Source organism: Cygnus olor, chromosome 10, assembly GCF_009769625.2.
Source record: "Cygnus olor isolate bCygOlo1 chromosome 10, bCygOlo1.pri.v2, whole genome shotgun sequence".
Classification (NCBI taxonomy): domain Eukaryota; kingdom Metazoa; phylum Chordata; class Aves; order Anseriformes; family Anatidae; genus Cygnus; species Cygnus olor.
Genome location: NC_049178.1, coordinates 466,216 through 481,091, shown reverse-complemented (window position 1 = coordinate 481,091; position 14,876 = coordinate 466,216). Strand labels below are relative to the sequence as shown.

At 35.6% G+C, this 14,876-nt stretch overlaps 1 protein-coding gene across 17 annotated transcripts in view; it reads right to left on the bottom strand.

Moving 5' to 3' along the window:
• Window positions 1-14,876, bottom strand: part of ERC2 (ELKS/RAB6-interacting/CAST family member 2) — a 511,348-nt gene that overhangs the window by 398,262 nt on the left and 98,210 nt on the right. For all 17 annotated transcript variants that reach the window (XR_005822988.1, XR_005822990.1, XR_005822989.1 and 14 more), the window contains one exon: window positions 7,865-7,939. Coding sequence is in view for 13 of the 17 variants with exons in the window: in XM_040568867.1 (XP_040424801.1) it covers window positions 7,865-7,939 (75 nt within the window). In the remaining 4 variants the exon portion in view is untranslated. The remainder of the gene's footprint in view (window positions 1-7,864; window positions 7,940-14,876) is intronic.

The window sequence follows — 14,876 nt, the reverse complement described above, 5'->3', positions numbered from 1 at the left end:
TTTGTCTGAATGATAAATTTTCAAGGTCTTGTTTTAACATGCAGGTAAAATGCAACTTTAATTAGTAGGTTAATTTAGCATTAATAACATAACGTTTCCAGTAGCATTAGAACACAAACGTTTCCTAAAACATTTATTAATATTTGTCCAAGCAATCAGTGTTACTTATACCATAGAGCAAAGGCCATATGAGTAATCACAAAAAAAAAAAAAGTAATCTCTCTGTTGAAAGTAAACAGCTTTCACATGAGAGAAAACAGACTTTTTTCTTTCTTCACAGGATAACTGTTCTATTCACAGAACATTTTATAAAAAATATAAAAAAGAAGTAAAAAGTTTAGGCTGGAACAAAAATAAAATGGAAGAACTCTTTTTACACCTTATCATTTGGATAAACTGCATGAAAAGAAAATTACTGAAAAAGAAAAAATTAAAAGCTATCAGGCTGAGGCAGAACAATAAATACAGCAATTATTGAAGCTCTCACAGACACTACAATCAAATCGGGTTCTGCCATCAGACATCTTTTTAGAAGTTTTCTATTTATGCTACTGAAGATAAAAGCAAAATCGAAGCTTCAATGCCCTTTAGAATGACTTTGCCCTTAAGTAAATTAATACTTACATGACCTGTTATGACATCTCATCTGGGAGTAGTCTTCATCAAATCTCTCCAGATAAGTCTTTAAGAGTCTATTTTCTATTGTTTGATTTTTATTTTTTTTCTTATATACCATATTTACATTTTACACATTTGCAAATATAATATGGCAGAAATAATTCATAGCACATTAGCCTGTTTCACTCTTTGGAAGGTTTATGCATCAGAGAATAACATTTAAGCTTTATGAAAAATATAAAACAAAGTAAAAGTAAATAAAATGCTTCCAAAATTTATCACAAGTTTGAGTTCTCAAAGGACAAGTTTATTTTCAATCAGATCTCTGTGTACTGTGATTAGAGCTGTGTACACTAGTTTTCCTATCTCCAGAAAAAAAAATGGCACTGTCAGTTCTGTATTAACTTCTTATTGGAACATAAGCTGGAAATTGGGAGAAAAAAAAAGAAAACTAAACTCTGTTTCAGAATCAAAAACATCAGTGATAAGTCAGCAGAGATAAGCCAGACTTCACCTTCACTGGCTGTTCAAGGTGTCAAAGGTACCACTTCCTACGTATGAACAATACAGGACTGGTAATTCTGCAAATACACCAGACAGGCAGCTGGCTTGCCCAGCAAACCTGAAAGTTTCCTGTCTGGACAACTGCTAGAAAGCAAGGAAGCTGGTAGCTCAAACTTAATACAGACAGCCTGTAGCTCCATTGGGTACTGCCATGGAGGGAGCTGGGTTGGCTTACAGGATAGGTAGAAAGTTTCATAGCTTTGCTTTCACTGAAAGTTTTGACAGAGTAGGCACATTCGCATAAACTCTTCTGATTCTGCTGAATCAGCATTTTCCCACAGAAAACTTCAGTTGGAAGCTTTTCAACCAGCTCTTGTTGTGGCATGGGGTCTGGCAATCCTTCAGAAACTGAAATAGGAACAGATGCTTTATTTCCTTCAAACCACTAAGACTTATCTTCATTAGCAGCATTCACTAAGTGGGTCTGTGTTGAATCACTAAGAAGATTCCTTTGCAGCACTATGAAGGAAGAAGCTTAGTATTAAGTGGTACTAATAAACGTCTTCTGCGTTCTACAACAATGCAGCATTTCTACAGATTTTTCCTGTCAGGCCCTCTACATCTCTGGTAAAAGACACAAGATTATATAGCAGGATTTATTATATAGATCAGGGTACTCACCCTATCTATCCTCTACTTCCAGCAGTAACCAATACTTCTACCTCATCTGTGTTACTAGAACAATGTTGCAGACATTCTGTGAGAGGACAGGGCTGTATCTCTCCTTGACCTAGCACAAATTCTCCTCTTTGGAACATGAAACTCAACTAGTAATTGTCCTGATGCTAATGAAGAAAATAACATTTCACAATACAAAGGAGAGCAACCCTACAAATGAGTTTTGACAGTAAAGTTTCAAGAATCTAGTAATAAAATCCTGTATTTCCAGCCCTTACCCAAAAAAAAAAAAAAAAAAGTGAAAAGTGCTTTGGTATATTTCCTGAATGCTTCGGAAAAAAAATAGGCAAAAAATATATACTATATCAGTCTTTCGTTCTCTGAAATGATGAGTAATGAATTGCTACTCTTACATAATTTCAAATACATTTGGTACATTTAATAAACTATGCCTATGAAAAATTTTGCTTGTAGAGCATTCTACAAGCGATCAGCAACAAATATTTGAAATTTCACATTTAATAAAACTTGCATGTCAGTGTACAAATACACAAATACTATACACAACTAGTCTTACCATAAATTTTTCCAATTTAATGCAGTGAATATTGAGGTTTATTTCTGAAGACAAGGGAAAGTGAAAGCTCATGCAATCTTAAAAATAGGAGTATACTGCACTGCAAACACATACACACTTTTGCAGAACCAAACCCATACCTGAAGTATCAAAGCTGGATCAATACATAAAGATGGCTCTTTCTGCAAGTAAGGTAAACCACAAATATTTTCATTTACAGCTTACCAGCTGAAGACTTCTTAATTCTTGTTGCTAAACTATCTAAATTTCAGGATAGTCAATGCTATACTATTAGGATGAGCTTTATGTTATCAGTAGGCAACTCATTCTGATTTTCTCTCTCAATATCACTGGTTTAAGTCTGGAACTGTGAACAAGATGAGCAAATTTTGACCTAGCAGTAAACAATTTGGATGTAAGTCACGAGCAAAGATATCAGTGACCTGGCATCTGCCTGCAAACAAAACTCAAGGAAGTATGCACGGGTGTAATGTCAATTAAAGGAATGCATTTCAATACATTGGTTTTATTTTGTGCTTAAACAGACAAATATTTAGGAATGAGAAAAAAAAAGAAAAAGTTACTTGATCAGGTGCAAAAAAAAACGCTATTCCGGCTTTCCATTCAACACAAATCATAAAATCACATGAATGCTGTTAGATATTTATTTACACCTTATATTAGTATGCATTTGTTACCTCTAGCTTCCACATGCTGTATTTTGTGATTTATTTATTTTCAGGACTGGAGAGGCCTCTTTTTATGAAAGTATCTCATGTAGGTTATCTACAGACTATAATCTCTTTGCTCTGTCTACGGAGCTCTAACTTTATCTCTTTGCTCTACACAAAAAAACTAAACTCCTAAAGTCATCCATTATAATGCATGTTTGATAAACTTTTTAAAACATTCTGATGACTTTTGTCTGAACACTTCCCAATTTATCAACATCTTTTTTTTTAATCCATAGACATAAAAAGAAAATACGGCCCTCCAGTAGCTGTTGTGCCTGTGCCAAACGTAACTAAGTTCTCCTTTACACTCCTAATTAAGGTCTTAGAGATAGAGGTAGGGTGGCATTTCACCTTGTCATTTTATAGAAAATTTGTATAAAATACAACAACTATCACTGATTATCTAACAGGGACTCATCTTGCTTTAAAATTCTGTTAAACACTTCAATCAACAAATATTATTCTCTGAGCTTTATAAACAACTAAACCAGGTCTTGCTTACATGCCTAATTATCAGTAAAATTTCCTGTAACATAATTCTAGTGTCATTCTGTAAACATGGAAGATTCAGGACAGAGTGCCTGCTAGAGACTCTCCATGACAGAACAGAGCTTTAGGCAACTGTTGAATAATTTCTTCTTTAAGGGAAGTTTATGCTGTGAACTTGACAAATAAAGGAACTGACTAACCCAACAACAACCTCCACAAATATGAGTTATTTATATGAAAAATATTCTGAAAAATTCCTACAATGGGAAATACAACCATCAGCTACTGAGATGCTGCAAAAGAGGAAGGGACGGTGTTTTCCAACCCATCAGACTCACAGCACTAGAGTCAGAAAACATTCTGCCCCTACCTTTAATTTGCCTATTCTTTTACCCTTGCTCTCTGCCTTACAGATCACTGGAATTACTCATTGTGGAAAGTACGAGAAGAATCCACTGACTCTATATGTCTTTATAACACTGCAATGAGAGGAAAACCATTCAGAACGTCTTTTTGAACTCATTCCTATTCAAGACATGCTATGCATCAATTAAAGCACCCAGGCTTCCATTTCATATTTAATGTGTAGCTGACTCAAATCATTCAAACAGAATGGCTGTGGGACCTTCCTTTCCAGCATACTTGAAGGGTTAAAAACTTTTATTTTTAGCCAAGTCTCTAATGGCTCTTCAGAACCCTCCTACCCAAGAGAGATGGAAGGCAAGAGAAACAGGCATGCTTCCTTGGACAAGAGGTAGGACAGATGGGGAAAGGGACAGGAAGCATTCAGCAGTGGCAACGGCCAGAAGAAGACCATGGGAAAGAACAGAAGTAGTTTGGGAGTAGGGCAAACTGCCTCCTGGCAGAGCCTGGGGAGCCAGGGATAGGACTGTGACAAAAGTTAGTGTGAAGGGGAAGTGAAATGCACTGGGTGTGATAAAGAGAAACGTCTACCTGCTTGGAGCCTCGGCAAGGGGGGGGGGGGGGGGGGGTGCGGAATATGGCATCAGTTTGCCATATTAGAGGGCAATCCTCCCCCTCCTTCTATCCTCAACATTGCAGGGAAATTATTGCTTCAATGCTCAATCATTTAAAACAAATGTTTCACTTTTTTTTCAAAACAAATGCTGTCTGGATTAAGACAATTTAAATTTACCTGCAAACTTTCCAAAGCTGGGATTTCTAATGATAACTGATGTTTAATCATGTAGATTTCAACATCATCTTTTGAATATTAGGCCTCCTTTTAAAAGGGCAACCTCAAAGCAGTGGTCAGAGCAAAAGACAGACCTGTGTGCCTTGGAGCTGAGGGGCAGCTCCTCTTCGGAATGCTCCAGCAACATGACTACAGCCTCACCCGTGACAAATGAAAGCCCTCGTTATTACAAAGATCAGATTTTTTAAAAACAGAAGATGACACTATTCCCAGCTTTCCTGGGATACAAACAAAGACTGTCTTCCTGAACAGACACTGTAAGAGTAGCTCTAACTATACAGTTACATTTTTATATTCTCTGTATGTCTCCCCACCCCATCACACACTCCCTTGCTCTTTTCAAAGAATTCTGGTACACAAAGAGGAATTGGGAATTATTTTGTAAACATAACCTTTTTGTTTGCTTGTTACATTTTGTTGATAACCCACATGGAAGACCATAAACTATTCTAAGCACACTATTTCAGTATCACAAAAATTTTTAATTTGTTATACTGAATATTAATAGGCAGGAAAAAAAAATAAGTTTCTCAGCTAGTGAGCTACTTTGCCAAAATACACGTTTAAATTTCATACAGACTTCTGAACTGGAATAAATAGTGAAATTCCAAGGAAAATGCACATAAGATTATGGAATATTGAAATTGAAGTATCTTCTCTGCTGTTCATATAATCCAAACTAATTATTATCCATTAATAGGCAGATACTGCATTTAGGAATTTACTGCTGCTGTTGTCACTGTGTGTTAACTGCAACCTTCAGACATACTGAACTCATTTGTTCATAACAGAAGTCACTGGCAAAATGAGGCCTTTAATTTGCACTTCCTTTTAAGACTGAAATGAAAGACCACCATTAATGTATTTCAGGCAGCTTTGCCAACTCACAGATTATCCTGAGTATGGTATTTTTCTTAAAGACAGATTCCAGATTCATAGCATTATGTGAAAATATCAGTTTTCACTTTTTAAATGAGCTTTTTTTTTCTTTTATTATTGTGGGAAGAAAAGCCACAACATTTTAGTAATATTATATATCAAAAAGAAGAAACTGTATTTAGGACTAAGATAGGTGTTTCATCACATTTTGTCATATCACTGCTGGTACAAAGAATATTTTCCTTAAGTTGGATGTAAAACAGTGACCAAATAACCACCAACAGAAGTATTGTTGGCCCTCCTGAAACTTTTTGTTCGTTTGGTCTCAGGTTTGGGGGTTTAGTTTTCCTGGGGCGTAGGGGGAGTTGGTTTGTGGTATTTGAGTCTTTTAAAAAGTAATGTTTAGTTCTAATTACTCAGCAATGCTGTGCTTGTTTTTTAATCAAGTCTTACTAAGAAAACAAAATAAGGATGGTGGAGATTTTTAACACTCATTTTAAACAACATAGTGTTTCACTAAGCTCTAGAGAACTCACACATTTGTAGAGTGAAGACAAGGCTGTCTGCTTACAAAAGTAAAATAAAAGCTACAAGTGAATTTTACTAACAAATAGAAAATAGGCTATACAAAGTCCAGTTGATAGCTGATAAAAGCATTTCCTTGCCAACCAATGCTTCTACTCTGGTTTGACAGTAGTTAGCACGGTCACTCTTGGCAAACCACAAATAGTTTTCAAAAAGAGAAGTGGTACTTCTTTAATGCAGGAACATGAGTAATATTCAGCTCAGTGCTGAACAATCAGTAAATTATCAGTATAGATAAGAACAGCTGCCATTTGTGATGTCACCTTATAGTGTTCTGTGAGTACTCTTATGGCTTAGATCTGCCTTCATTTACACAGATTTCTTACTATAATTCTACAGATTTTCATGATGATGCTTCTTGTTATATCAATTTCATATTCCAAAACCTCGCACACATTAAATATTTTTACTTACAAAAAAGCTCTTATGCTTTTCTGTATAATTTCTGCATTATTTCTTTATTAAAACACTTGAGATCCAGTCCTTTATACTACAGAATAAATGGGCCGGACTTGGAAGTTAGGAAAAACAATAGCAGAAATTGCTACGTAAATGTTTTCTGAATAGCGCTACTCCAAATTTGTCTGAAATACACAACTGATGTGTATATGTCTAAGGTATGAAATCTAGTGTGCCAGTTTGTTCATTTAAAAGAGGTTTGATTAATTTGTAATGAACTCGGCTTTTTATAAAAACAAGGGAAGAGAAAGGCAAATATTTATCAAGTGTCTTTAAAAGAGATACATTTCTGCCTTCTCAGACAAAGGCAGCTTTATAACTTTACTGAGTACATGCTTTATATACATGAAATTACAGGCCTTCAGATTTCATCTCATTTCATCGCTAGCTCTGGACAGTAATGGATGCAGAATAATTTTGGTTTAAAGGTTGGAGAAAGAAATACTTATTATTCTTAGCTTCACAGCAAAGTAAATTGAAATGTAAAAGCAAACATTTAATAGTAAAAGTTATAAACTGAGCAGTTGTGGGTTAACCGTGTCTGGCAGCTCAGGAGCACACAGCAGCTTGCTCACTCTCCCTCAGTGGGGTGGGGAAGAGAATCAGAAGGGCAAAAGTGAGAAAACTTGTTCTTTGAGATGAGGCCAGTTTAACAGATAAAGAAAAACTATGTGTGCAAGCAAAACAACACACAGAATTCATTTGTTACTTCCCATCAGCAGGCAGACATTTAGCCATTTCCAGGAAAACAGTGTTTCGTCACGCAACTGCTATCTGGGAAGACAAATGCCATAACTGTGAATGCTCCCCCCACTTCAGTTTCACTGAATAGCATGCCATTATATGGTATGGAATATCACTCTGCTCAACTGAGGCCAGCTGTCCCAGCTGCATTCCCACCTTGCCTCTTGTCCATCCGCAGCCTGCTCGCTGGGAGGGTGGAGTGAGAAACAGATGCTGTGTAAGCATCACTCAGCAACAGCTAAAATAGCTGAGCTATCAATGCTGTTTTGGTCACAAATCCAAACCAGCACCTTACAGGCTGCTATGAAGAAAATTACCTCCATCCCAGCCAGAGTTCAAGCTAAAAAAATTAATGTATAGGAAAACATTCAAAGACCATACCTTCATTTCAATAACTGTTTGAAGAGCCTTCGTCTTTGCTGGCTCAGGCTGAAGTTGGGTTCTTCTATGTAACTCCTGTGGAGGGACACGATAGAAATAAGCCTGACGACTCATCTTTCCATTATTTTAATCACTCATGAATGTATTGCAGCAAAACAGAAGTCTGATTATTAGAGCATGCAACTCCAAATGCTACAGGTGCTTCCCTCTCTATAATCCCTCTAACATCACTGCAGTCCCTTTCTTATATTACAGTCAAGTCTGCTGGCACACGCACTATTACTGAAACCTCTATCAATAATTAATGTCAACTGTGACAAAGCCAGCAAGTAATTTCTTAATCCAAATACAACACTGCTGTTTCTGCCCAGATATCAAAATTTAGTCCATTCAGTTGTGCTACTAATTCAAATACTGTTAAGAGTCATTTAAAGTCTTCTACTGTTGTTTAATCTTAGTTTTTCCACTGATATCTGAAATAAGCAATTTAAAACTATTATATTTAAATTTGACATTTTAAGGAAAGTGATTACATAGTGGGCTGATGCAACACCCTCTACATTAGCAATTACATTTCAGTTTTCACATTTTCCTATTTTTTACTCATTTTACTGCACACATAGCAGAAAAAGATTTTAATCATTAGATAAGACATACAATTAACAGAATTAGTGCCTACTGGTCTTTGTAAAAAGAGAGAACAAAGATGGCATCACTCAGGCTCTTACAAAACACAGTTTTATCTTGGTCTGAGGTACCACAAAAAAAATGCACATTTACATAGAGCAATGTAGAGCTGTAATGAAACATCACTTCAGAATTTGATGATGCTTATACCTCTCCTACAAATGGTCCAAGCAATTTTTAAGAAACCAAAACAGGAGAGATTTAGCCATGCACAGGTCCCCTCTAAAGTGCAGGACTACCAAGGCAGATATCTTTCTCACCCTGTTTTTCCTGCACATCAGTGCTCTACATTCACACTTGAGCTAACTTTATAACCATGACCAATCCGTTTTTGCCTGGTAGGCTGAGAAGCTGGATGCGTTCACTGCAAGACAGGTTAACTGACTCCAGAACCTGAGCTATTGTGTCTTCCAAATCGTGCTTCTCCCAGATCATCTTGAAATTCAGGAAGAAGTGTCATCAAAAAACATAACACCATGATCCTTATTATCTTTACCATTATATAGTGCAAATATTCAGTTTGTACACTGTTTGTACAGTACCTAACAATGACACCTTAGCCAATAACCAAACCTCCTAAGAATCCCAGCAATGTAAGTCATTATGAAGAAGACAAATAATGAGTTGGATGCTGTCTTGCCTATTCTATTTTGCTCATTCTATGTGCTTTCCATAGAAGAGATGTACAAAAACATAATGGTTAGATAAATATAAACTGCTAAATTAGATTCTGACCTGAAATAGCCTATTGGCCAAAATCGTGCTAAAACACAGCATGATCTGCAAGAGTCAAATTAGGTGCCAGTGTCTGAATGCATACCTAAAATTAAGTAGGTCTGTATGCTTTAGCTGTTATTACATTAAATATTAAATATATTGCATTAAACATTAAATATATAGGTATATTTAAACCATCTCTAACATATGAGAACAGTGAATTTCTAATTTTGCACTGGGCATTTAAGAAAACATCTGAATGCTCCCTTCTCCTTGTTTTTTATATTTCTATTTTTCTGATTCTCCGCATTATAAAAAGAAAGAAATCTTTGCAAATCACCTATCCAGAGGAAGTCTTTCAATCACCACCAGCTGGTTGTCTCAGATGAAACAAGTAAATTCACCACACAAATGTTTTAGAAAAATAAGAGTATGTCGTAGATTTGTCATAACATCCTCCTACAAAAGTCATGGAAAAATAGCTGGCCAGTCATACCATTATCTGATCAGCAAAAATTACAGCTAATTTTAAGACCAGACTTTGCTCCCCAAGGCCACATAAACTGAGCTGGAATATAAACAGGATTCCATACATTACCCAGGGAGACAAACCAGAGTTTCCACCCCCTTAGCCAAAGATGAATAGACTGCCAACGATGAGTATTCCTAGATGTCTATCATAGCATGAAGACTTGCCTCATAATACTTTCCCTGTTTGCTTTATGAATCAATCTGATGCTGGCTGATTTAAAAGCTTTTCTTCCCTATCCCTGATGGTAAAACGAAGCAGACTAAGATTCTGGAGAAGATCAGAATATTACTCCCACTTTATTATTTTGTGTGGGTTTTCTTCCAATCAGATTCAAATGTTTGGAGACTCCCAAAGGGCTCAGTTCTTGAATTTATGTTGGTCTATGTACGTGTTTTTTCTTTTGGGGTACTGATTCAGGGATATACTTTTGGGGTACTGCTTCAAGGATATTACCACTTTATGAGTATGATAACTTATACCGATTGTTTTACTGTCTGAGGTCATCTGAAGGGTTTCAGATTTGCCTGAACAGCTAAGCAAGAGATATTCTGAAAATTTCATGAAGTCATTAATAGCCTAAGGAAACCAGATTTTTATCCATTACATCATTTTTGAATGGTGCTGCTTTGTCTTTTTAATTTCTTTTAATAAAAAGTCCAGGGAGCCTAAAGAAACTTTGGGGAGGGGAGAGGTAGGGAAGGGTTGGCTGTTTTTTTGTTTTTCAACAAACAAAAAAGCACAGCGTCAGGGATAGTTTATTTAACCTGCACTCCATCAAATGGAACTCTTGACACTTACATCCATGTTAAAGTACGTGTGCCATCATCTCTGAAACCATCAAGGTCTATAACACTAATTTCTCAGAGATGTGCTCATTTAGGAAATTACACTTTTGGTACATCCCCTGACGTCTGTTTCACTGCAATTGCTATTACATCTGAATAACTACTTCTTACATACAAATCAATTATAATTCTGCACGATCAGATACCCACACCACATAATTAGCCCTGGGATTTCATAATGATGCTTAGCTGTCAAGGTGGTTAACACACCCTCGCAAAACTGACAGGTAATCAGATCTTTTTCTTCAAAATTCTCTAGTATTCTTTTATACCAAAATGAGCCTTAAATGAAAACTGGCTGCTGCTTTCCCCTTCCATGTTTCTGGGACATTAAAGTAGCATTTATTTTTCATTTTTTTGGCCTCATGAGTAACTTCAGCACACCATTTTAATACTAATTTAAGCATCAGAAAATACCGAGAGGAGGCATTTTATATACCTCCTTAAAAGTGGTGAAAAAAATCCTGTTCCTTTGTTCAGAAATTGATAAGATGACCTTGCAAGATTTTCTCATTACTGACTGGTATTCGACACCTGCACTACACAGCGTCAGCTATGTGAACCTAATACAATTTAAGTCAAAACAAAACTGCCCTTTCATCCCAGCTTTATTGTAAGACTCTTCATCACTTGGCTGGAGGAAAGCCAGAGTGCTAAAACTGATCTTCATTTTATTCTGTTTCTGATGTATTTTATTAAAGTTCCTAAGATCATCGATAACTGTCTTGTTCTGATTAGATGAGATTTACTGAAGTCTTTCAGTTCAAAGATTACATAAACACTGTTAATGCAGTTCAAGATTTTACCTTCTATTTACACAAAACTTCCTCAAATAGCATTACACAAAGTGGTAGAATGAAAAGGACTGTTGCAGATAAACAGGCAGTTTAGGGATGGCATCCAACTCATGAAACTCTCAGTGAGTGCTTCCATTTCAAGTGGTAATCTTTTACTAATTAAAGAATAGGATGAAAATGGAATCATAAAAGATTTTTTAAAAAGAAAAAAGTCAAAATTTAAGACATACAAAAAATAAAGATATAATACAAAGACATCATAGTTAAATAACCTTTGGGAGAAGTGGATGATTAAAGATGGCAGCAACTGTTCCTAAGGCAACATAAGTACAGGTGTGGAAAACCATTCTATTAGTAAATCTAGCTTCTTATATTCCTAATTAGAATATACAAATCAGTAACTTACAGCAGGTGATGGTATAAGAGCTGCTAGGTCTCTCAAGTACCTCAACAAAGCAGACTGTTTCCATGCTCCTGGCAAAGGAAGCCTTGGTATTATTTCTACGTGGCTAGCTTGTCTGGACTTGAAAATTTAAATCAGGAATATACTAATAATTCTAATCAATTATTTCATTTAAGAAAAAGCACACCACTCACCAAAAGTATCTAAACAGTACTGTCTTTAGCCAAAAATACCATTAGAAAGACCAATCAAATTACACTTAATGAAAATACTACAAAAATGTAACATATAGGAATTAATTTATTTGTAACACATAAGCTCATCTTCTCTTTCCTGTTTTCTACCCCTTCCCATCTACCCCTAGCCAAAATGGCATCATAGTAATTTAGATGAAAGCATATTTAAGAAATCCTGATCAAGCTATCTGTCTGGAAACTGGAAACTGACAACAATAAAAAAAAAAAATCCACGTCTGGCTGCAGTGTGCAGTAAAATAAAACAAGCTCAGGAAGGATCCCAAAGGGCACATTGCCATTGGTCTTCTTTTAAAGAGCCGCTACTATAGGTACATGAGCTCTGTGAGAACCAGTTGGGATTTGACCCAATTTCTCAAACTATGTTTAGAGTTTGAAGAAATTAAAATGTGAAGACAAGCTATGAAATGAAAAATTATGGGAAACAAAGAATTGATAGCTCTATGAGTTCTGTACTAGAGAAAATTTTTTCATATAATAAGTGTATTAGAATTTAAATTCTCAGTTAAGCCGACTACTCAAGATGCAGGCCTAATTTTCTCTCCATTGAGCATTTTCTGATAAACAGACAAATATGAGTTGAGACGAATTCCGAGGAATTTAGCAGTAAGTTTCATGAATTAGGTACCAACAAGCTCTGAAAAACACATCAATACTCCAGCACCACAGATGAGTCTAACAATAACCTCACTGGCCTCAGTATTACTCTTGGACAACTGTTCTGAAACCACTCCTTGCCTACGTTAGAAAACTTGGCTGTGTGAAGACATAGGGGAGGGAGGAACAAAGTTTTTACACCAGGATAAAACCACCATAATGAATCACTATCTATTCAAAAAAAAAAACAAAAAGAGAAAAAAAAAGATCATACTTCAATATATTCTTGAGCTCATGCATAAAACAAGAACTTACGATATGTTTTACCAACATGCCTGAAGACAGACTCTAAGGGAAAATAATCTGAGCATTAAGAAACTCGGCTTTTGACTTGTATGTCAAAAGCACCTTAAGCAACCACATATGTTGTCATACTTGAAGAGTGTCCTCTGGCAAGAGACCACATAGAAAAAGTTTCAAGCAAAAAGGTGATTTGTGTATGGAGCTTGAAATGCATGTGGGACAATTTACTTTCTAATTGAAAGCATGTCGAATGTTTCCTGAAAGGAGCTACTGAAACTGTACTTTCACCATATTTCTTGAGCATTTATTTTCTTTGTAGAAGGAAAAAAAAATCTAGAGGACCATGTCTTTTTGTGCCCAAAATTAATGCTCTTTTTTCCTCTTAATAAAATTATTTCCCAAAATAAGAAATGTTATTGCCTCACAAATATCTTCCGAGAAAGAAGCCTGTTGATAAAGTTGTTCTCTCTTTTCCTTATCTTATTTTTGTTTAAAAATCCAGAACAAAACCCATGAATGCACATAAGTAAAGGAAGCCTATATATTTGTTGTCAGAGGAAGCGGATGACAACCAAAAAATAAAACTTCCAGTCAACGCTTCTATTTATGCGACATACACACTGAACACATTCTGGCTAAAAGATTATTTCTACTATTCACAGTGTGTACAAAGTCTAAAACTGCATGAAAAACTATGCCATTTAAAAAGAACAACAAAAAAAGCATTAAAATAGACATTTATCTATAACTTATCGTACTAATAGAATTCACCTAATTTACACTAAAGAAACAAGTGAAACAGATTTATAACAGGAACAGTTATATAAACTATATATAAGATCTTCAGGATTTTTTTTTCCTGTAATAATAGAATTTCACCTTAGGGATACTGAGAGTAGACCTCCCTAGCCCCCGCCATCAACAGGATGCAGCCAAATCTTAAAGGGTGACATTGCAGCGAAGATTACCAAATACAGTTCTAAGATCTAGAACACAGAACAGAGTTGCAAAATGTTGCTTGCCAGCTCTGCTCTTCATAAATACAAAAAATATTTTAAAGTGGGTACACTCTTGTGTGATAGGATGTTACAAGCAGTGCCAACATATAGTGCTCGTGATATTTCTATGGGATATTTCTTCTTCTTTTCTATTTCATATAAGCAGATGAAAACAGTTTTCCCATTGAGCTTCTCATTCCAATAACTAACATCCTGCTAATTTCCCTAAACAAGCTGAAATATAAGAGTTACAACTGTCCTGGTCTAGAAAAGCAAGAAGATAAAGTCAATACCCATATTAATGCATTCTCTGTCTTCCACCCTACGCACACATCTAATGATTTCTGAATTTCTGTTCTGCATCTGTGCTCCTCTTCAGCCCAAATGCAGGTGAAAAAAAAAATTAACTATTACTTCTTAAAGGGAAGCAAAATAATACTGCCAAAAATAAAGCCAAACCCTACTACTCCAAGTTGAAGTACTACATATTTCATGCACTTGCTGGACAGTTCTCCTAAGTTTACTGAAAAATATATGAGTGGTATATTGACTTCTTGCTAGCTGTTCTTTATAGACACTGAACTTCAAATACGCTGTTCACTTTTTTTTTTTTTTCCTGGCACCAATCCCTTTTATAAACTTTGTATTGATAAAACAGTCTTTTTGGAATATCACTGCAAATAACATGTAATAACCAAGGAGAAGTGTTGGCATACACATCCTCACATTGCAGTAATACTTTAAATTGACTAGCATGAGACTTTCCTTCATTTTGAAAAGCATAGTTTCATAACTGCATATACCAATATCTGTAATTATTATTAATGGATATACTGCTTTGTTATCATTATTCTAGGCTTCCTTTTATAGAGTATCCCA